The 24,839-nt window shown below is 33.7% G+C and overlaps 1 protein-coding gene and 1 long non-coding RNA gene across 7 annotated transcripts in view; one reads left to right on the top strand and one right to left on the bottom strand.

Annotated features, from left to right (window-relative positions):
* Positions 1–24,839, top strand: part of UBR3 (ubiquitin protein ligase E3 component n-recognin 3) — a 203,918-nt gene that overhangs the window by 49,717 nt on the left and 129,362 nt on the right. For all 6 annotated transcript variants that reach the window (XM_036023319.1, XM_036023318.1, XM_036023323.1 and 3 more), the window contains exons 5-10: positions 666–714; positions 10,314–10,380; positions 15,015–15,145; positions 16,292–16,520; positions 23,058–23,237; positions 23,817–23,950. In XM_036023319.1, the coding sequence (XP_035879212.1) occupies positions 666–714; positions 10,314–10,380; positions 15,015–15,145; positions 16,292–16,520; positions 23,058–23,237; positions 23,817–23,950 (790 nt within the window). The remainder of the gene's footprint in view (positions 1–665; positions 715–10,313; positions 10,381–15,014; positions 15,146–16,291; positions 16,521–23,057; positions 23,238–23,816; positions 23,951–24,839) is intronic.
* On the bottom strand, positions 726–14,337 carry LOC118500087. The gene is made up of 3 exons (XR_004902618.1): positions 14,325–14,337; positions 11,493–11,495; positions 726–1,358 (listed from the first exon to the last, which is right to left on the bottom strand). It is a non-coding gene; the product is annotated as an uncharacterized LOC118500087 (long non-coding RNA).

Here is a 24,839-nt window from a genome sequence, read left to right as displayed (position 1 = left end):
GTTCTAGTTCTAATTAGTAAAGAATGTAGCAGTTGGTATATTTAAGAGTAGTAAGCCATGAGCAAAAATGTAAAAGGACTCATGGACATGGACTACAGTGTGGTGATTGTGGTGGTGGGAGGAGGTTGTAAAGGGACTAGTTGGTAATAGGAAAAAATACCAATAAAAAATGAAAAAACTGAAAGGAAAGATACTTCTGAAACACCATTTGCAATGATTGAATTTGGGTTTTCCTGGAGATTTCTTAATAAGTATAAAGTATTAATTTCAATTTATTAAAGATAAATGTTGAGCTATGGCCAAGTGGCTCAGCTGGTTTGAGTATCACCTTGTTCACCAGAAGGTTGCAGGTTTGATTCCTGGTCAGGGCACATACCTCGGTTTAGGGTTTGATCCCTGGTCAGGGCACGTATGGGAGGCAGCTGATTGAAGTTTCTCACTCACATCACTGTTTCTCTCCCTCTCTACCTCTCTCTAAAATCAATGAATATATCCTTGGGTAAGGATTAAAAAAAAGATAAGTGTTGAACTCTGCTGAGATAACTTAGAATGAGGTGTCTTAATGTAACAAAACTTAGCTTTTGATATTATTATGTAGCAAAAATAATTTGAGGTAGAGCATTATGTAACAACTATGAAGGGTAACTTTGTTTTCCTTTCCAAAGTTTTGCAGGTGCAACAGGGACACTGGGACAACTAGATTCTTCAGATGAGGTGAGATTTAAAATTCAAATTAAAAAAAAATAGAATTTAAAAGGTTTTATAACTGTACAGATCTATGGTTATTATCCAGCCTAAATTCTTCATTTTGTAGACAGGGACACTGATGCTCAGAATGGAATAACTTAGCCACGATCACACAATTACTGAGTGACAGAACAAGGACTACTGCAGCTGGAGTTTTACTTGTTTATAATTGACTTCCCTTCTGACAGCTTAGAAATGGGAGATAGAAAGAGAGAGAAATTTCTCCTTGGAAGAGATCCCCAGATTTATCCAAATTGCTCTTTATGTGTACAATGAAATTGTCTTAGGAAATGTAGTGAAGTCTAGAGTAATTTATTAAAAGAATATGAACTGTAACTGCTTTTCTAATCTCATAATAAAGTTATATCTAATATGTCAATGATTATTTTAAAAAGCACTAGGAAATAGACTGTCAATTTGAAATTTCAATTTTTATAGTGTTTATTAATATAGTAAATATTTCTAATAAGCCCTTATAACATTACTGTTTGTGGTGAGGTGGAAATTGTTTCTCAAAAGCCAAGATATGAGAATACTTAGTTGAATATGAATGGTGCATGTGCACTTCCTTGGGTAAAGCCGGTAGATAGGAAAGGAGTTTCTACTTGTATCTATCGTCAGTAGAAACTTCAGAAAACTATTACGTAATGAAATGGTTTGGTGATGTTATTAAACCATTATTAAATAATCTAAAATATCTTCAAATGATCTAGAAAAATCTATAATTTTATGTTTGTATTTATGTGGTTGATTAAAACCTTCATATCATTTTGGCACACCTAACTATATGCATCTAACAGCCTTGCTAACAATTTTACTTTAATTTTCATGAATTGGATTTGATATCTGGACAAGTGTAAAGCTGACCTTCAACACAGGTGTCTTCTCCCATGTCTAGGAGAGAAGTAACATTCGTTTTTGTTTTGGCTAAACTCTCTGGATTAGCTTTTAAATTGCCAGTGGAGACTTTCTTTGTGCATAATTGCATTGCAACAACACCATATTTTACGATAGGGTGCTAGAAGGAGATCTTTTGTGTATATGGGTCAAGGAGCTTTTAAATCTCTTCTACAAATTCCTAGGCCAATATCAGAGGATTTAAAATATGTTTTTGTTCATTATCTTTCCTTCTAATCTGTCCCTCTTAGATCCTTTCTTCTCTTCATTCCTCTTAGATTCTTTGTTTCATCAAATTCTGTGTTATGTATAATCATTTGTTCCTTAATTAGGATTATGGCTTAGTGCAAATATCATAGTAAAACTTTCTTGATGAATTTGAATACTTCATGTCAGCATCTATCCTCGTAATACACTGTTTTTTGTGATAGGTAGCTGAGAAGATTTACTTTTAGAGCATGTAATGTATTTAACTTATATATTTAAAAATATTTAGATTCTGTGATCTTTAAATCATATTTTACAATCAGGATTATGTTTTTAGAATAATTCTAGAATTATGAATTAGAATTTTAGTCTAATTCAGAGTACTTTATACTTTATATATTATTCTTTCTAGTTGGGAGAAAAATGGGGTCATTTGGGCATTTGAAATCTTAAGAATTTGAGGTAGCATTGTTAGTTGGAAGTAGACTGAGGGATATCTGCTTTTAGTTTTTCTTTAAGAGATACTTGAGCTTTAGTTAGGGAGACCTGAGTTTAATCTTGTCATATAATGTCACTATATGACATTATTACCATGTTTAATGGTAATTAATGCCATGTTATTTAACTTTTGAACATCAATTTCCTTGTGAAAAAATGATGATAATTCTGATGTCAGGATTAAATGTGTTAAATATGTAAAGTACCTATTGTGGACCAGACAGAAATTAGGTTCTTGATAAAATATTTTCTATCCTGATGATTTATATGTAGAAGGGGTCCAGTATTTGAATTTTTGAACTCTATGGCTTATATTACAGATATTTCTCCTATCTTTGTAGAGGAATTACTTAACTAAAGCATGGTTTAAAAGTAATTAAGTTTATCTCTAAAAGTGTTATTAAAAATTAAGAAAATAACGCACAAATGAATACTTGGTAGTTGTTTTGCCAGACAATTGAGATAAAATAAAAATCCCCCTTCTACCCTCCTTCCTGCTACCATCCCCCTCCCCCCCCCCCACTCTAGGTAACTACAATTAATAGTTTGGATGTCCTGGACAGACCATTTTCTACGTAGTTTAAAGAACTATGTGCCTATAGAAAAATATAGTGTGTGTGAATGTGTGTTTGTGTAAATAAAAAAAGATTACACTATTTTTTGTCCTGTTATTCCCTCTATAATGTTTGTGCAAATTCATCTCTGTCAGTACTTTTCTTTCCATTTGCTGTATAGTATTTTGAAATGTGGTTAACTGCAGTTTATCCAATCGTTTTATTAATTTTCAGTTTTTTAATTGAAGACAATTCTTGCATTTCTTTTTTGTGCAGATGCACATATAATTCTCTAAGTTGTGGAATTGCTAGGTTGTAGGGTATGCATATTTTGAATTTTAATAGATTGTATTTCTTTGTGATTATAAAAGTCATACATAATAGGTGATAAATAAAAAGTCATTTGTTTTATTGATTTATGTACTACAAAGTGTTTTTTGGTTCTGAACACATTTCAGATCTTGAGTTAGGAATAGAAAGTCACATAATATAACAAAGCAAAAATGAGAATGGGGAGGAGGCAATTTAAAGGTTATAAAACTTAAAAATGCTAGAGCTAAAAGTGACCTTAAAGTCCATCTTGCCTGACTTTCTTACTTACAGAGGAGGAGGCTGAATTCCATAGAATTAACTAACTGATTCACTCAGGCTAGTGAATTTCTTCTAGTTGGTTGCAGAGTTGGAAATTGAGATTAGGTCTCCTATCTGTTGGTCTAGAGGTTTTTCTCTGTAAAGTGAATAAACCACTGTTCTTGTTACTATTGCTATACAGTAGTTTTGTCCTAAACTCTAGCTTAAAACTACCATTTTGTTTTGCTCACAATTTATGGCTTAGGAATTTGGGAAGGGCAGCTGGGCACTTTTGCTTGGGTTATCTCATACGATTCCAGTTAGTTGTTGGCACAACTGTAGTCATCTGAAGGCTCAGCCGAGATAGAGATTTAGTTGGCAAAGGGCTGGCAGTTGGTGCTGCCAGAGAGCTCAGCTGGCTGTTGACCAGACTGCCTACATGTGGCTTCTCCAGTCTGGTGATTTCAAGTTCTTGGATTTCTTACATAGTAACTGGCTTCTCCTAGGGTGTGCAGCCCAGAGCAGAAGCTGTAGAACATTTTCTGAGCTTGCCTTGAAAGTGACATAGTGTCACTTCCACTGTGTCCCATTAGTTTGAGTGAGTTGCCGCAGTGAGCCCAGATTCAGTGAGAAGGGACATAGATCCCACCACTCAATGGGACGACTGTCAAATAATTTGTAAACATGTTTTAAAACTTTCACAAACTGGTTGGACATTTGCCACTCATTTCCTTGGATTATTTTATTACCCGTTAATGACTAGTGATTATAGCTAAATAAACACAACAATTGATTATAGATTTTTCCATCTATTTCAATGGTACTTGTATGTTGGGAAAAACTACAACATGATGATGAAGTACCAGTATAGCCAGAAATGGCTCCTGTAGAGTTTTAATTAAAATTAAAGTTTTTTGTAAGTATAATAGTTACTCTTTTACCATCAAGAGAATAAAAACTTACAATATTGTAAGACTTTTTATTTTAAAGTTGATCTTTACCTTTGTAAAGCAGAAGGGAATGCACTAAAATTTTATGAGCACTTATTGCAGCTTAAGGAACAAAATATACTTTTGAGTGTAATAATGAATAATGAAATTATTGTAACTCTTTGTTTAGTTTCTTCTTGGGGGTCTTTAATCCTATTTTATTCTGCTTTTATTAATGGAAAACATTATTCTATTAGGATACTGTGGAGTGACCTACATATAAAGAATTCTGTTTGAGGCTAAGTATCATAAATAAGAGAATGTTAATTGAGTTTTAGAGTAATTTATTTAGAGAGAAAAATATAAGAATTTCTACCCACTCACTTAAAAACTAATGTCATTAATATTTTAACTTATTGTACCTTTATTCTTTTCAAATAGTTTTTTACATATATTACTTAAAATGATAAAAATGCAAGCAGTAATTTAATAAAGGATGAGTAGATAAAGGAGGAAGTAGATTTAGAGATAAGATAGATAGATGGGAAGAGTGTAAATAGAATGGTATCCAGTTACAGATGTTCCTGACCATACCTATTTTATATGCCATTTATAAATTTCATTAGGCTTTTATAGTCATATTGCATGTTTTTGCAACCATAGGACACAATGGTGTGTTGCTTTTAGTATTTATATTTGAAATTTAGTGGAAGAGCTGGATCAGGCTTAAAGATTGGAATTTCTATAGCCATATCCTATCAGCCCCTGGAATTACTGAGCAACCCTTTTCATGATTTTAATTCTTATAATTTACAAATTGTATAAAAAGAAAGAAAGGATGAGAAGAGGGTAGTGACATCTTAATTATTACAGAGGAAATTCTAACATTAAAAATATGCTGTAACTTAGAATTTAGGATAGGAAGAGACCCTAGAGGTAATCTAATTTACCATTTCCTTAAATAAATGAATGAAATAGATTTGAAACTGTAACTGCAACAATATTTCTTTCAATTGCAAAGAGTTTTATTGAATGAGCATACATATTACAGTCTACTTCATGTTATTCATACAAGTTGTGTCAGATATTTGTCCCCACTGTCCCTTGGAATAACAGGGACAGTATGTACTCAGCAGTGCTATTTATACACATGACATTCTTCACACTACTTATTTTTTTTTGTGTGTAGCTCATATGAAATAACAGTAGAACATGTTGTGTTGGATAGAACTAAAAAGGAAAATAAGAATACATTTTAACTTCGAGTAATTTTTAAATTTAAATATACAGTTATTATTTTTTATTTAGATTTATTATAAACATCAGATAAATTATTTCAAAGGCAAATTATCTCCAGAGTTGTATGTACATGGGTCTAATTAAAGTTTCTCAGAGAAAATATCTTTAGATTAAGATAACTTTCCAAGGAAAGATTATGTTCACTGTGGCCATTGTCGTAAGCAGTCCTCATTTAAAATATGACCTACCCCTTTGAAACTATATACATATGAATATGAATGTCCACTGTGGAAAAAAATTAAAAAAATACAAACAAGTATGAAAAGAAAACAGTTACCTTCGGCCATATAATCAAAGGCAAACCCTTAAAAATTTTTTTGCATGTTTATTTCTGTTTTTTTTCCTGAATACTCTTACATATTTGAGAAATAATTATGCTATTTCTTAGAAAAAAACTAAGTTATTGGTAGATATGCTCCTCAATATTTTTGTCTTGATTCAAGACAGACTCCAAATGAACAGTTACAACTAATTTGTCAAAACTTTACCTAAAGGGGATTATTAAAATTGGAAAGTCAGAGTTGCTTTTCATAAATGAATAGATAAAAGAAAATTACTGACTTTGGAGATATAAGTTTTAATTTTAACTTTAAAAAAAGTCATTTATTGATTTTAGAGAGAGGAAAAAGGGAGGAAGGGAGGAAAGCGAACAAGTGAGCCAGAGAGAGAGAAACATCGATTTGTTGTTCCACCTATTTTGTATTATTGGTTGATTCTTAATATGTGCCTGATGGGGGATTGAAACCTATAGTCTTGGCGTATTGGGGACAGACTTCTAACCAACTGAGCTACCTGGCCAGGGATGTTATAATTTTTAATTTGTTATCATAAATTACATAATGGTTAAGGTGGGGTAGAGACATCATTGAAATGTTTAGGGGGAGACCTTAGAAATATCTAATTATTTTCTTTTCAGTGTAGGAATTGATTTTACAGCATTCCTGACAATTGGTCAGCCTCTCTATAAACACTTCCAGTGGTAGGAAGCTTGCCTAGTTTAAGAGGCAACTTGTTCCTTTGTTTGATAGCTCTCATTACAGGAAGTTCTCAATACTGTGTTAAATATTATTTTCACACATTTCTTGTTCCTCCCCTAGAATAATTTTTATTTTTACTTCCATATGCCAACCCTTTAAATAGTTAGCTTTAGTTATTTAATATTTTTTTGCTCTACATATGCCTTTCACCTATGCACTCCTTTCGGTAATCTGTGATCTGATTCAGCATACTGCGATGGCACATTTTTGGATAAACATAGTGTGCCTTTGTTAAGGCCCAAGACTTTTTGTTGGCCTTTTAGCAGCTATGTTAGACTGTTGGCATGAGCTCCAGTGGTCAAATGAAATGTCTAGGATTCCCCCCACCTCCTCAAACTTAAAACTGACAAGTTAGAGCTCTCTCTGTACTTGTAGAGTTGATGTAAAGCAAACAATCTCAGGTTACAGTTTTATCCTTTTGCTCCAGTCTCTCAAGATCTCCATTGGATTTTGTATTTACAACCTGATGTATTAAATATTCCTTTTAGCCTTGTGCATTCTGTACTAACCTTCTTTGAGTATTGTTTTAATCTGCCTTCTTTTTGTGTAGCTCATATTTTTTACATTTGTCTAGTAAATCTATCAAAGAAAGAAAGATGATTTTCATTGAGAAGCCATTTGTTGATTTTTGAGGCTTAGAGTTTGAATCTGTTTTTTAAAATATCTTGTTTTGTATTTATATACATATTTTTGTACCTGAAACACATGTGACATTGTTTTTTACTTTTCTGTCCATGGACTAGTTAAGGTCTGGAAAGTGCTCTTAAGAGCTGTGCAGTTGCCATCTGGAGTGAGATTGTCCTTTATTTATTTACTGTCTTACCTCTTGGGCACCATCTTCTCCTAGGGTTCTATATTGCTTCCTTATGGATAAATGGGAAGAACTGTAACTTCCTTTGATGGATTTGGGATAGGGTGGGATATTGTGGTCATGATAACTGCATTGTTTTTGTCTTCCTTGATGCCTAAAATCTGCACAGCTGAGAGGTATTCCTGTTCATTAAAAATATTGTTCTTTCTCAAAATATGGAACTTTTAATGGATTACACAGTAGTCCATTATCTTGAGAAGATTGTTGCAATTAGGATTGGAAATCAGAACTAGTACTTAACAATATTAACTTAGAGCTACAATCCATATTCATTACTGAATAAAGAGAAAATAGATACTAACAAGAGATAATAAAATTACCTATTATTATCACTTAGAGGTGACTTTCTGTAAACATCTGTATTCTAACAGATGTTTATACAGGGTAGGCAAAAGTAGGTTTACAGTTATGATTATGTGAAAGTTTATTCTTATATTATTATTTACTCATTGTTATATTATTTTTTCATGTGAACAACTATAAACCTATTTTTGCTAACCCAGTACATAGTATATTTTAATGGTTTCATGCTGTACATGCTATTCTATACCTGCTTTTGTCACTAATGGTAGTTTTGGATATCTATAACAAGGAGTATATTTTAACAGATTTTATTTATGTGTATTGAGAATACTTAAATGGTTTTATACTCTGTTTTATTCTACATATGCTATCCCTTTCTCATTTATAATAATTTTTTAACATCTGTCTGGTCACAATTAGCTCTAGTGTTGTTTTTCTTCATAGGGTACAGGTGTGGTATAATTTACTTGGTCCCTGTTGTTGGAAGCCAAAGTTGTTTTGTTTGTTTGTTTGTTTGTTTTTGCTATTACAAACAACATGTGATGAATACTTATGCATATAGTTCCTACTCACTTATCTGATTATTTGTCTAGGATAGAATCCTGGAACTGGAATATCTGTTCTAGTGATAAATATAATTTAAAGACTTATGCATATTGACAACTTGCCATTCAAGAAAATTGTACTGCTGTATACTCTCATCAGCAATGTACAACAGTACCCGTTTTCCCGCCAGTTCAGATGGACACAGTTTCCTTTCCTAGCTGTGGTTGCTATGTACTTTGGTGTCCAGACTAGTTTACTGGTCTATGTTTACAGACTTCTGTTGTGCCTTTGCTTACATTGTCTTCTCCTTTAGAATGATTTCCCCTTTCTTTGGTTAATTTTACTTTCTGTTAGACTATATACAGCTGGGAAATTTATAGAACTTTGTATTTCCATGACCGTTGCTTGATCAAGGTTATTCTTTTCATAGGAAGTTTATATTTGAAAGTAATGAAATAGTAATGAAGTAATTCTAACCTGGGATATAACATATTTGTCTTTTCTTTCAGGGCTGAGTTTCCCAAATGGTTATTAGCTAAAATCTCTAACTTTGGAATCACCTAGGCCATGTGGCATGATTTTACATTCTTGTATCTGTTTTCTATCTTCTAAGGCTCCAAATTTTATTCTGGTTGAGTTTCTTCAGTGGCAAGGGTGAGGGTGGTAGAGGTGGATGATAATGTAATTTGACTCTCAATCCTACTGCTGGGCAGATTGCCAAGGAGTCCTTGGCAAAGTTGGGGATTAACAGGGAAGGCATATTGAAGTGCTCAGTAAATTGAATGACTGAGCTAAGTGGTAGCTCTGGAAAGCCCCAGACTGGCCCTGAGGACTGATGCTGGACTTGACAGAAACCTGAAGACCCAGGAAACTATACCAGTAGATAGAACAGCAACATGAAGCTGAGGCTACTTTTCTGCTTTGAAGATTTGATGGGCTCTACTTGAGAAGTCTGGGAATTTTTATTACAGTTCTAACATGCCACCAACACCATTGTTAACACAACAGACTATATGCCAAAATTCTACCACATATGTCTTTGTAATGCCAGTTGGGTCATATATGTTTGGCAAATAGGAAGAAATTGGATTCATATGCAATCTTTCCTAGTTTAGGAGAGCTGGGAAAATGGAGTAGAATGGTGATCTTTAGCCAGAGGGGAAAAAAATCTTGAAATCAGCTACAAACAGCAAGAGCCTCTTTAGCAACACTTTAAAGAAAATTAGAAATGTGCACCTGTACCCAGGGCTCCCCTAAGAGGCACACCCCTAGCCTCACCTTGGTTTCACTAGCAGCAGGCTGCTTCCCCATTCTTCCTCCTTTTGTGTTGTCTCAGCTCCCTAGCTTCCTACCCCTGTTGTTGTGGTGCAGTGTACTGTCCCTGGAGACTGCCTCAAACCCCTCCAGGATGTTTATCTGGGCATCCAAATGATCTCCCCAGGAACAGGTTATGGCTTTTGTTTGTCTTAGACTCTCCAAAGCCGTTATTCATTATTTTAGACCCTTTTTTCCCTTTTCTCCTTCCTTCCTATGCTAATCTGCTTCTCCTTCCCTTTAGCTCTTTGTTAGTTTGATGTTATATTTATAAGTTGGAAATTTTTTATGTTGGCATTTTGCATCAGAAGAACATATTAAGGGCTCTAGTATTTTAATACTAAAGATTTTAATTATATATTTTAATCAAAATTAGCAGCATTAAAAAGATATACATAAAATAGGTAAAAGTAAAATGTGTTGATTAATAATATGTATGCATGATTATGTTCTATATTAATCATTTATAAGCATATTTATATTTATGTAAAATATGTAAATTCATGAGTAGCTTTGTAATGCTAGTTTTGTTTTCATCCAGGAGGATCAGGATGGGAGTCAAGGCCTGGGTAAGAGAAAGAGGGTCAAGCTAAGCAGTAGCACCAAAGGTATTTATGTTTTATTTTTACCTTGTACAAAATGCTCCTAAAATGCCTCATCACTAAGAACACTCAACTGGCTAGCCATATTGACATCAGAGGTGTTTAAGAAGAGAGTTAGTTATTACATTTGGCAAATAATGAAGAAACTGTTGTTGAGGGGTGATTATGGGGATCCCAAACACAATTAAAACCCCTACTACTGGGATTTTGTTACTATTTTTTAAAATAAAATGTTCATTATCATATTTGAGCCAGAAAAATGATAGTCTTCATGGATTCCTCAATTTGGATCCAGTGTTTCAGGTATAAAGTTTTAGTTTGGTTTATGTCTTTTTATAATCTGAGATATGCATTTTCTAGAGTTTAAAAGGACAAATAAGGGAGAGATGGTGAGAGATGATAAAAAGCTTGTGAATGAATGAATATGAGAATGAATGGGAAGAACAGCACTTAACACATATTAAGGGTTCAGTGAGAACTTAATACATGTTTACTCAAAGGAGGAAGTAGATATGCCTATAGTGAGGGAATAATATTAGTTATAATAATAATGAATAATATTTATTGAACCTTGGTATATGCTAGATATAAGTGCTAAGCACTTCACATGCATTGTTTCCTTTAATTCTCAAAGAAACCATATGAAGCAAATTTATTACTAATATTTTATGAACTAGAAAGTGGAGACATGTTGGAGATCACAAGCCATGGGAGGTAGATCCTTAAGTCATCCCAGGACCTAAGCTCTCAACCAGTGTGTTTTTTGGGCTCTCACTCAAAGCTTTTCTAGAGTACCCGATTTTAGTTTGCCAGCCTGTACTTTGGATTTTTGCCATGGTCAGAAGTTTAACAAGGTCTGTTGTCTGGTTGATATGGTCTGTTAGAATCTCCAGAGTTTAAAATAATATTTTGATGAAAGAAATCCTTATTTTGGTGCTGGTTAAGTTATATCTTGCGGATATTTAGGACTGCTTGGAAAGGGGATGAGCAGCAGGCAGTGACCTTTGAGGTCTCGTTTTGTAGTCTGTTCTTGGTTACTTAGGCTGCTGCATTGAACTTGTGGCTGCTAGCAATGGGCATGAAATTTGGTCTGCAGGCCAGGATGCACACATACACACCTGCTCCCCTTTTTCCTGGCTCAGCAGAGAGTCTGTGATGCCTGAAGAAAATTAGAAACCCATGTGGCTACCTGGCCCTTTGACGTGCTTGAGTTCATGTTTTTACCAGAGCCCTTGAGACACTTCTGGCTAGAGCAGATTATTAGGTACGTACTTGAGTTTAAGGTTTGGTATGGCCCAGATAAAATACCTTTTTATTGGTGTAGGAGGACATTGTTTTCCTTTAACCTGAAGAAATTCTGATTGAAGGTATTTTTCATGCAGACTTAAAGTTGAAGTTTTTCTTTTATCCTGAAATTTTTTCACTTTTGGATTGAATTTGTCTTCTCTTTCTCTATGGTAGGAAGTAGATGATCAGTTACTATTTTTAGTTTATGTATGAATATGGAAGAAATAGTTTTTGCTAGTAGAACCCCTGGTGTTTTAAAGAAATGATTATTGCTTTTGAATATATCTGAAGGGAGTGGTTTAGTTTATGTAAGAATTTGGTTCAACAGATTGAAAGTGAGCTGAAGAGAAGATAGATAATGATAAGCAAGAGGTGAGGCACTGTGCTAAACACATTACTGCCTATTCTCAAAACCTAAATTTCAGCCTGGCTGGTGTAGCTCAGTGGATTGAGCATGGGCTGCAAACCAAAGGGTCACCAGTTCAATCCCTAGTCAGGGCTCATGCCTGGGTTGCAGACCAGGTCCCCAGTGGGGCCACATGAGAGGCAACCACACATTTATGTTTCTTTCCCTCTTTCCCTCCCTTCCACTCTTTCTAAAAATAAAGTAAATAAAATGTTTTAAAAAACCCCTACATTTCAAGGATAAAGAAATTGAGGCCTAGAGGGCAGTTGCTAACATGGCCAGCATTGTTGAGGTAGTGAGTTGCAGAGTCAGGGCTTGCTGTCCTAATAAAACCTTTACCTTACTCATGCATTTATAGCACATACTGAGTCTTCAATAATTTCTCTCTAAAATTTGACTTTAGGTAGTTTAGTCATTGTACAGATCATGACAATTAATCAAAATTTTAAAGGTAAATAGTCATACATACTAATGGAAGCATTTCTAACCACATTTCCATAACATAACACATAAAAAGCACATAACTTGTGCTTTAAATATCTCGGGGAAATTTGACATCACCTATTTTAAGAACATAATGAAGACTATTGTGGGAGGCTGTTTTTGGGAGGTCTGAAGATGAAAGAAGTTGAATTATACATAACTGTAGCTATTTGCATTTTAGTAGGAGCCACAGCTTTTCTGGTGCTTTTAAATTGTTATATTTGTTTAAAACAGAGTTAATATGTGTTTCCTTCTAATGCTTGATAGTAGAATATTATGGTAGATTTCATTGGCTTCATTTTCATTCAATGTGATCTTGCAGAATCATAACTATAAATTCCTAAGATTAATGCTACTGGTTTTGTTCAGCTTTGTCATGTGCTAAGAAGCATCTTCGAGGATTTTATTTATCTATCTGTCTATCTATTTTAGTCTGTTAAATTTTCATTCATGTTAGTGCCAAGTGAATTGTGAGAATTAATTGGCTTCAGCAATGTGCTGTGGCTTATGTTCTAATTTTTAATTATAATCTTTACATTTCTGCCACATGATTCACTTGGGTCCTAGTTTTATTACTTTTTGGTTTAGAATCTGTTAATGTGTGTCTTTGATATATTTTACCTTATTCTTGCAAGACTGGTCTTTTTGTGTTTTTAAATCATTGCTATATCCTGGGAATAATGTATTTCAGGAGGAATAGATTTCTGTTTTACAGGTAAAAAATTCTGAGATTTGGAAATAATTATTTAGTTTCTAATAAAGGGATGCATAATGTAAATGTATTTATATTTTTACCCCTATTACATATTGCTTATACTGAAGGCACCATTGAAAGGGAGCTGGGTAGGGGATCAGTAGATACTTTTGCCTTGCTGTAGTTAGAATCATATGTGTTCTGAGATTAATAAATTTTATTATTCTGAAATAATAATGGATTATTAATTGCTGATGGAAAATTGGGTTCAAGTTATGTCTAATAACTGAATCAAGTCTTATTAACTCAGAATGTTTTATAGAAAGAGTCAGAGAGTGATGATGTACTGAGTTTATTGTTACTTTTTTGGACTCTACCTGAGGGAGATGTGGTATGAACACATTACTCAGTAACAGAACAACTGTGAAATTGGGTTGGGTTAATTGAAAAAACTCTACAAGGTTATCCTGTAAGACAACTTGAATTGTAATGGTAGTTGTGGTTGTGCCTGCATATTTTAGTGCACGTGATACTGTTTTTTTCAAATCTCTCATCTGGCTCTAGTTCCTGTTTAAGCACCATCACTTAACTGGTCCATTCACAGTTGATGCTTGGTGTATCCTTTTGATGTCCTTATATAGCGCTAATGATGCAGAGCAGTAGCCCAAGATCATTAACTCTAACAGAGATTAGTACTCAGAATTTTCTAGTTCAGCCCTGGCTGGTGTGACTCAGTGAATTGAGCACTGGCCTGTGAACCAAAGAGTTGCCGGTTTGATTCCTGGTCAAGGCACATGTTGGGTTGTGGGCCAGGTCCCCAGTAGGGGGTGCGTGACAGGCAACACACAGTGATGTTTCTCTCCCTCTCTCCCTTCTGTTCTGTGTAAAAATAAATAAATAAAATCTTAAAAGAAAATTTCTAGTTCACTTTTTAGGGAAAAATTAGAGAAAGTGAGAGAAAGAGAAGCTAAAATATAAAAAATTTAGTTCATCATATAAATGTTGAGACCTTTCTGTTGACTGAGTATGGCAAGGATTTAGACATTAGCAAGAGATAGCCACGCCTTCAAGGAGTGGCACTTGGCTTTAGATATAGGCTTTCCAGTAGATAATTTTCTCTCTGAATACTTATATTAAAAATGGGCACTGTATGCATGAAGAGGGCATCTTGTGTCCAGTGTTTAACACTCTATATTTTTCCTGGTATATTTCTACTAGAAAACAGTAAATGCTTCTGTATACTACAGTAAGCAATGCATTAATACTTATTTTCTGTAATGAAGTTAGTATTTTATTATGAAGGATAATTTTGAAGAAATAGATAAATTATTTATAAAGATACCACCTTTTATAAATATTAAGAATTAAAAAATTTAGATAACTTTGGACTTTATGTCCTTAATAGTATATTTTTAGCTTAAAATAATTACTATTTTAAATTAGGTATCATGAATATTGTTCTTGTAAAATAATTATTTTGATCTTAGGAATTTTAGGTAAATGGCTCATGTTTAAGGAAAAATAATTACTTATTTTTTAAGTAACTGCTTTGTTTTAAAATATAAGGATTAAGTATCGTGTGGTTTATATACTGTGGAGACTATAGAAAAGTAGCTTGATATTGTTAGTATTATCTCTGAATTATTGAAAAGATACCTTTAATGTTTAAATACATTTAGGTGTTTTGAGTTTCATGGTTTATTATTTATAGTAAGGCCTTAAATAAGATGAGGAACTTAAATCTTAGATAATAAATTTTTTCTTATGCAGATCAATCCATAATGGATGTTTTAAAACATAAAAGTTTCCTAGAAGAACTACTGTTTTGGACTATAAAGTATGAATTCCCCCAGAAGATGGTAACTTTTTTACTCAATATGCTTCCTGATCAAGAGTATAAGGTATTTATGTTTTTTTCCATCTTCCTTTCTTTGCCTTTTCTTTACTAAATCTTTTTAATATATTTCTCAGCTGTGACTTACTGTGTTGCAGCTCTGAGGACTGATAAACATACGAAAGTGTGCAGGGTCTGCAGAAAAAGCACTGCATTAGAGATCTGCGGCAAAGTGCCACAATGAAGCACAATTCCTAAGGGTTGCCTTTCTGCATGGAACTTAATCCAAAGGGAGTGCTGGGGGACAAACATAAACCCAATTGCACGAATAAATAGGTTGTTACAAATTGTAGTAAATTCTTTGAAGGAGAGGTACAAGGACTATGAGAATGTGTAATGGGGGCAACTGAATTTAGCCTGTGGGGTTTGGATGGGAAAACATGGGATTAGTAGCCGCTGGCCATGAACTTAAATACAGAACAGGTACTGACTGACTCATGTACAAATAAATTCAGGTAGGTGAAGTCTCCAGTTCCCAGAGTGTGTGGAGCCACCTGTGGCCCCCAGGTGGTATGGCAAAGGTTTACAGCATAGGGTATGAAAAAAACGAATCATGCTGTAGTTCTTTTATGGATTAGGTAATAAGGCCTCTGTAGGCATGACACTTTAATAATGACATTGTTTTGTGTCTTTATACCTGCTTTAGAAAACAACAGAGGAAATGTACATGTTACACAGAAGGAGTATTTAATCAGATTAATGATCAGCTTTCAGGTGAAATAGGATAATGTTATTTCTTTAGAGTAATCACATTGACTTGTTAAGTATGTGAAATCTGTGATAGTTTTTAGCTGAGACTTTAGATTTTGTTAAAGTAGGTAGCACAGAACAAAGACATATACTTTGACTATAAATTGATTGATTTATGAGCATAGTGAAATTTGTATTTTAAATCATGGTATTTATAATTGCTTTAAAATTTTAATAAATTAAAATGCCTATTAAAATTTTTTTAATCATCAAAGTATTTTGCTAATGTTACAAAAAAAATGGGGAAATGTGAATTAAGACTACCATCATCATTGAAATTATTTTTTCAGTTACCTTGGACATCATCACAAACTAATAATGGTTTAAAATGCTAATAGAATATGTTGGAAAATGTTATAAAAATTAAACTACTATGTATTTTTTCTATTTAAAAAATTTACAGGTTGCTTTTACAAAAACTTTCGTTCAGCATTATGCTTTCATTATGAAAACACTGAAGAAAAGTCACGAATCAGACACAATGTCTAACAGAATCGTGCACATCAGTGTTCAGTTGTTCAGCAATGAGGAGCTGGCCAGACAGGTAACAGAAGAATGTCAGCTGCTGGATATTATGGTCACTGTGCTATTATACATGATGGAAAGTTGCCTTATTAAAAGTGAACTACAAGGTAAACTCAGAATTATTTTCACTGGTTTCATTATTAGTATACTATGTATACCTAGTCTTAAAAATTCCTTATATGTTTAAAAATAGTTTTAAAAATATTATAGTACAATACAATTTGTTAAAGAAATTTTTGGAAAATTTTCAGTAAAATTTAAAGAAAAAGTTTAAAATCACCTATAGTTTTGTTATTCACAAATAACATTTTGGGATATTTTCTGTCATTTCATGTGATAGTAAATTTTATATATATACATACATACTTAAAAATGTGTTGCCATAGTGTGCATGCCAAGAAGATGTGTTTTAATGATTGCAAGTACTAATATTATATGGCTTTACTATAATTTATTTAAACATTTGTTTATTAGATGTTTCTATTTTTAATCATAAATTTGTTACTATCAGCCTGAGACACTGTTATATGCCTATGCTTTTCTAACTTAAAAGTTGAAATAAATCTTGCTTTTTCTGTGCTCCCATAGTGAGATCTTGGATTTTCTTCTTTGTGCCACTATATGGTTAATACTCCTCAAAATGCCATATATTTCTAGAACCTTATCACATTCTCATTTCTCTGTGGTCTTTCACCTTAACTTTACCTCTGTGTAATAATTTATATTATTTGAGTATTTGCTATATAATATGCACTGTGTTAATACTATTTATATGGTGTTTTAATTAAGTTTCTGAACAACTCCCTGGGATTGACATTATTACTACCCCCACTTTAAAGATGAGTAAATTGAAGGTTAGGAAAGTTAAGTCATTTGCCATATAGCTAACAAATGACAGAGCCAAGAAGGACTTTATGTCTCCTGATGTCAGAATCTGTGTTCTTCACTGTGAACAGTCAGGCCAACATTGATAGCACTGTGTCTTCTCTTTTTGGCACCTGGAGTTAAATTTCAAAAACAACAAACAGTACTTCAAATTAAATCTTAGGACCTTTTTATTTTCTATAGTTGAGAATTGCTTTGTTCCACTGCTGCCTCCTTCTGTAAACCAGCTCCAGGTTTCTTTTTATACTGATTGTCTGTTTTTAGATGTGATTCCATAACCTGAAAATTGATATATGGTCAGTGCAGGGCACAATGCCTTATGTTAATAATAGCTAGCTAATATATGACAGCTACCATCTTCTGAGCACTTACTATATGCCATACTCTTTTCTCCATTTTATAGGTGAGGCAATTATGGCTTAGGGAGTTGAAGTCAATGATTTATTGTTTACAGCTGTAAAGTGGTAAGGCTCGAGTGTCTGACTTCAAAACTTATACTTTCGCCCACTATGCGAATCTGTCTTTACATTGTAGGTATAGTGGGAGCATAATACATTACTTACAGTAAGCTGTATATCTCTTTACTTTTTTAAAGGAGAAGTTAAAAGTTGCTTTGTATTATAGTTTTTCTGTTTTCATGTGAGTTGACTTTTTCTTTCTTAGAGATTTAGAGATATATTGTTCTTTTTTCTTTCTTTTTTTTTCAAAATAGTATTTTAAATTTATAAACTAGAAAAAATTTTAAATTTAGAAATATCTGTTTTCTTTAAAAGAATCTGGAGTTTTCTTGACTAAGTGGTTTAGCTGTGGGGGTCTATTTTTTTTCTTTTAAAAAGATTTTGTTTATCTTTAGAGAGAGGGGAAGGGAGGGAGAAAGAGAAGTAGAGGAACATCAATGTGTGGTTGCCTCTCTTGCGCCCCCTACTGGGGGCCTGGCCTACAACCCTGGCATGTGTCCTGACTGGAAATCGAACCGGCTACCCTTTGCTTTGCATTCCAGCGCTCAATCCACTGAGCCACACCAGTCAGGGGTCTTTTCTTTTTCTTTTTTTTTAATTTGAGTTTATTTTATTACATTTTTAGAGAGAGGTAAAGGAGAGGAGAAAGATAGGGAGAGAAACATTGATGTGTGAGATAAACATCAATTGGTTGCCTCTCACATACCCCCAGCTGGGGACCTGGCCCACAACCCAGACATGTGCCCTGACAGGAATTGAACTGGCAACCTTTTGGTCCAGGGAGTGACACCCAACCTGCTGAGCCACACCAGTCAGGGTGGGAGTCCATTTTCTTGACTAAATGATTCAGCTGTGCTTATTATATGTGGTTTGTATCTGGTCTTCAAGGAAGAATATTTTGGAAGAAGATGTATATGAGTCTTCCTCCCATTTTTTCCATATAGAGTTTTTATACTTCTTCCAGAGAGAGTTTTTATACCTCTAATCACTCATTAACCCACCTCACTGTAGTGTCTGCTTCCATCATTCTGTCATTCTTTCCAAATTGTCTATGACTCCAGTGGCCACATTTCATGGGTTCCCAGAATAGTTCCAAGTGATGTCTGTTGTTCTGGCATGGTTGTTACTACTATCTCTTCTACTTCCAAAACAGTCTCAGTTCATGTAATAAGTTATATGGCCACCCTTTCTGACATGGTTGTTACTACAATCTCCTCTACTTCCAAAAGAGTCTCAGTTCATACAATAAGTTATATGGCCACCCTTTCTATGGCCTACATGATGAGGAAGCCAGTGGCTATCCTTTGGATCTTATTTGATTTTCAACAGGATTTTATGCTGTTGATTTTCCGGTCTTTTTGTGAACCAATACTTTTTTCTGTTTGTCATGTCGATGTTGGTGTTTCTTGGCACTTGGTCCTGGTGTCTCTGCTCTTCTCACCTTTCCCCTATTTTGTGAAATCATACTGCATGGTCTTATTTGCTTTTTATATATACCTCCCTTCTAATGCTGGAAATAGGTTCATCCTGGAAATTCTTACACAGTTGAATTTTCCAGAAGCTAAATAGCTATAGGTAGCTTTTCTAAGATCTTTAAATACAAATGTATTTTTTCTAACAGTAAATTATATTATTTCTAAGCCAAGGTCTAAAATTATCTTTAGCTTCTATGGTGTTTTTTCCTCTTTTAAAAGTAGCATAGCAATTCATGGTACATATTTACTGATTTTCTAAAAGTACCATAAGTCTCTCCCCTTTTTACATGCATAGTATTGGAATGAGCTTTAGATATATTAAATATAACTAGCCACAGATATTAAAACAGGATCTCTGTACTTTCTTTTTTGTTTTTTTAATCTCTATGTAGTTTTTATATAAATTATCTCTAGATGATATCTGAATGTTTTGTCTACACTTTTAGTAAATACAGGAGCTGACACAGTGAGAATTCAGTGACCACTATTTAGCAATGATTGAAGATTAAAAGGAAAAAATCCTCTGGTAGTACGTGATTCCTACATTACATTTTTACTTTGTTGTATTCATTTCTATACCTAACCACTCCGTGATTCCAGGTGTAACTCAGAACTTTTCATATTCCTGAAATTTTACAATTTGCCTTGTAAAAGTCTGTAAAATGGAACTTAAAACTATGTGTTGCATAACAATAGGAATGTCTGTAGTTGCTAGAAACCCTAGATTAAGCTGTTCTGCATATCAACTGTTTATTAGACTATATTTTTTGTATGTCTTCAAGCACCTCAAACACAGTTTCCACACTAAAACCCCATTATCTCTCTATCAAGGCTGCTGCTGTTCTGTCATCCTGTGTGTGCGTGTGTGTGGGTGTTTATGAGTACACAAGTCTGTGTGTTGGTGCCATCGTCTAACCATCTACACAGCTGCTCATGTCAAAATCCTAGGAGTTATTTTTGACTTCTTGTTGCTCCTTGTAGATATAATGAACATCACTAAGTCTGTCTTTTACAATTTCTAAACAGCTTAAAATAGCTGCTTCTCTTTATCTCTGCATCTTCATGCCACCACCATAGTTCAAGCCATTACCTGTGGGGCTCTGTCCCTAGTCATCACCACTCTGCTTTAGTCACTGTCCACTCTGCACATCTGTCTGATCAGGACTCCTTCTTACCACCCCAGCGCCCTCCAGTGGCTCACCGTTCTCTTTACATGAACTCCAGCCTCCTGAAGCTAGTTTATAAAGCTCTCTACCCTCATTTGTGCCACTGATTCTTTGCATTCTTTGTCTCAGTGATTTTATCTTTTGTTTTTTTTTTTTTTTAAATACAGCTTTGCCTACCTCGAACACCATTTCCTCCCTTATCTGTAGTTTATTTGGCTAGTCCTAATTCCTGCTTTATTGTGTGAATCTCAGTTTAAATATCACTTCCTCAGGAGAGACTTTTCCTGAATTGTAGACTAATTTTATTTGTTCTGGTGACTTTCTGTACTTTTCTTGTTATAGTCCCTAACATACATTTTCTTCTTGGATCTTAATCTTAGTGGGCAAAGAAACTATATGATCCTGGATTGATTTTTAGAGCTTAATAGACTACCTGGTCCTCAGTAGGTGCTCAATAAATAATTGTTGGTGGGTGACTTTTGTTAGCACTGAATCATTGCTCTCTGTATTTATAGTGTTGAAAGCACTTGGGTAAAAATAGAAGTTCTAATCATTTTATTTCATTAAGGATTCAAAGGTGTTTTTCACAAGAACAGTGATATTTAAAGCAGTGTCAAGAAAATAGTGATATTTAACTCTGACAGGTGTGGCTCGGTTGAGTATTGTCCTGCAGATTTAAGAATCACTGGTTCAGTTCCCGGTCAGGGCACATGCCTGGGTTGTGGGTTTGGTCCCAAGTCCGGGTGTGTACAACAGGCAACTGATGGGTATGTCTTTCTCATATCAGTATAACTCTCTCTCTCTCTTTCTCCCTCCCCTCCTCTTTCTGTACAAATAAATAAAATCTTAAAAAAAAGAAAATAGTGATTTTTGAGTAACTATATTCAATATTCTCCTTATTTACCCTCTGATTTTAATTCAGAGGATAAATAGAGCAGTGATCAATGTTTAAAACATTTTTTTAATCCCAGCATCCCTGAGCACTGTCTCATCAATATCAACGGCTCACCAGCTCACAGTGGCAGTAGTTGTCAGTCAGAGGGCGTTTCTGAATCTCAGGTGTGGATAATTTATAGAAAGACTCTTACCCCCTCTCTGTCATGCAGCTATACCCTCTCTCATCCTATTGAGAAGCACTGACAGAGAGCATACTTAACTTTGTAGGCCTTGTTCTTAATATAGTTAAATGTCAGTGTGGTAAGAGCCTCTACATTGGCCTCAAGTTCAGCAGTAAAGATAGCATGGTAGGATTGAGACTCAAATTCCACATGCTCATTTAGTTCTCGCTGGTTTAAATTCATACCTTGTAAAAATTAAAACTGATATAAATCTTTCTAAGAGAAGGCAAGCATTCATATGAAAAATCAAGAGTTGGGTAAAATAATTTCATGGACTGAACCCAAATTTAATGTTGGAAATTAAGTAGTTCAGTAGAAGCCTCCTCACTGATGAGTTTGACAAGTAGATGGTTAGTTGAATAAGTTGGTTAAAGTGAGGAATCATTAAAAAATGATACATACATTATCTGAAACAGTACATTTTAACTTAGAGCACAGAAATGCATGCTCATTCTCCAATCTTTTAATTTTGGGCAAAGCATTTTTAAGGTATGGTTTACTTGAACTGAAGTTCTTCATCTTTCCTATATATATCATATCTGTAAAGCATCATCTGTGATTTTTAGTTTCAGTTTCTTTAAAGTAGAATAGGAACATTAGATCTTAGTGAAGCAATCAGAATGTAAAATGTTTTTCCACTCAAAGATTTTTTTAGCATTTTCTCAGGCACTTTTATTGTCTCTCAAAAGCTTATGATACAGTGTAATGTTTCTCTTTATGCTTTCGTATTTCATCAGATTTCATCAGATTATATACTTTTAATTTAAATTTTCTAATTATAATAAAAAGAACAACTTGCATGAACAGAAACAAAACTGACTCTGGATCAGCATATATGTACTCAGGTTGTATACTAGGGAATAGGCTGCTAGCTTTGAGCATCCTGTGTATTGTGGTTGTTAGTGTATTTTACAGTGGGAATTGGGACTTCTTCGTCCAGTTAAATTGGAATAGGTTAAGAGAGCTGATGCACGTGTGGGAAAAATCTAACAGTAAAGGTTTTGTATGCATAACCACCTCCCCCAACAATGTATTTAAATTTTGAGGGTTTTTTTAAGGCTTAAGAAAGTTTATGTGTGTTTTCTTTCATTTTTGAAATACTGTATTTGCTAAGAAATTATATTTACATGTTCTTTGAATAGAAGAAAGCAATTACATGTATATTGCTTAAATCACACAGATTTGATAAGATGGAATGAGATTAATCTAGGAATAAAAATATTTTATTGATTGGGATTGAAATGTTTTTTGTCAGAATCAAAATATTTTATAAACATAGTATGTTAAACATAGGGTAAAAATTTTTATAATGTGTTAAGTACAATATTATGTTAACATATTTAATTCCCTTAAGACATGGGTCTTTTTCCATTTACAGATGTAGACATTGATTCAGAGTCTAAGTAACATGCTTAAAGCCATGTAGGTATTAAATGGCAGGCTGGGGTTTGAACTTAGGTGTCTCTGATTCTAAAGTGTATAATCTGTGTCATTGTAAACTTTTTAAAAAAACTTATTTTGGGCTGTGTGTGTCTGTTTTAGATGAAGAAAATAGTTTACATGTGGTAGTGAACTGTGGAGAAGCATTACTGAAGAATAACACTTACTGGCCTCTTGTCAGTGATTTTATTAATATCCTTTCTCATCAAAGTGTGGCTAAAAGATTTTTGGAGGACCATGGTTTGTTAGTTACATGGATGAACTTTGTATCTTTCTTTCAAGGTATGAATTTTACTTTTTTTATTGATTTCTTTAGTTTACAGAATGCCTAATGTGGAACTATCAAACATTAATTAAAAGATAATAATACATCATTCAGGTTATGTGTGAAATGTCTCATTTGAATTAATTGATATTTATGAGTACTTTAATAAAGAATTCATGAAGGTATATCAGAGAGTTATTAAAAATATCAAAGTATTAAAAAGGAAACAGGAGAATAAGAATGTAATTTTTTTAGCATTTTAAACCATTAATCTGGAAGTTTTTATTCTCTAAGAAGTTTTGTAATGCTTTCATAAAAAAATTTCAACTAGCATCAATTAAAATAGTTTTGACTTCTTTATTTAATACATTTAATTATATAAGAAACCAATTTATAAAGTGTTTCTAAGAAAACCTAGTTCATAAATAATTCCAAAAGGACTAGATCATTGTATTTTAAAATTTGCTTATTTCTGTACATATTGCCACTCATATGTATATCAGAATGTGTTTGGTATTAAGAAGTATTTTACTTGATTTTTAATATAAAAATCTTGTTTTCATTTAGCAAGGCTTATATCTTTTAATTTTTGCAAGGTATGAATTTAAACAAGCGGGAACTAAATGAACATGTGGAATTTGAGTCTCAGACCTACTATGCTGCCTTTGCTGCTGAACTTGAGGCCTGCGCACAGCCAATGTGGGGGCTTTTATCACATTGTAAAGTTAGGGTATGTTAATTTTTGTTAATTTCTATATTTACCTTTAAAATAATTAAGAAAAAAAGTGAAAACATGGATTTGTTTACTTGTATATAATAATATTGCAGTGTTTAATTCTGCACTCAGCTCTGTGAAGGCTGACTCGAGACAGTAACTATTATTCTTAGGCAGGTTGAAGTTAATTTATATTATCATGTCTTTCCAGGCTTCCCTTGTGAGTATGAACTCCTACACTCATCTTTGTTTCATTTTACCCATTATCAGTTAGTTGCCTAATCTGTCTTGTCTTTTAAGGGATGAGGATAGTTCTCAATAGAGTTTGCACTTTTAAGATTCCAGACACAAAATCAGTATACATTTCATACAAATTCCAGTTGTTTATAAAACAATCTTAAGGGTAAAAGAGCAGTAACATACATTCTTATAATTGGATAAGAAAATGCTTATTTAGCCCTGGCTGGCATAGCTCAGTGGATTGAACGCAGGCTGGGAACCAGAGTGTCCCAGGTTCGATTCCCAGCCAGGGTACATTCCTGGGTTGCAGGCAATAACCCCCAGCAACCGCACATTGATGTTTCTCTCTATCTCTATCTCCCTCCCTTCCCTCCCTAAAAATAAATAAATAAAACCTTAAAAAAAAAAGAATCGTCTTTAAAAAAAAAGAAAGAAAATACTTATTTGTAATTTATCTATTTATGTCTTCCTATATAAATATATATTTTACTTTTTTATTTTGAAGTATTGGTTTGATGGATCTCCAGACTCCTTGGACAGTCCAGAAAAATGGAATCCCTTGATCTTTAAACTAAGGACTTGACTAAGATTTTGCTATGTGGATACCATGAAGTCCAGCTTGCTAGCCTGTACCAATAAGCATGCTGGACAAGATTTTATAGAA

Source organism: Phyllostomus discolor, chromosome 4 (assembly GCF_004126475.2).
Source record: "Phyllostomus discolor isolate MPI-MPIP mPhyDis1 chromosome 4, mPhyDis1.pri.v3, whole genome shotgun sequence".
In the NCBI taxonomy this organism is placed as follows: domain Eukaryota; kingdom Metazoa; phylum Chordata; class Mammalia; order Chiroptera; family Phyllostomidae; genus Phyllostomus; species Phyllostomus discolor.
Note: the sequence above shows the minus strand (reverse complement) of the source record. Positions and strands in the feature narration are given on the sequence as shown.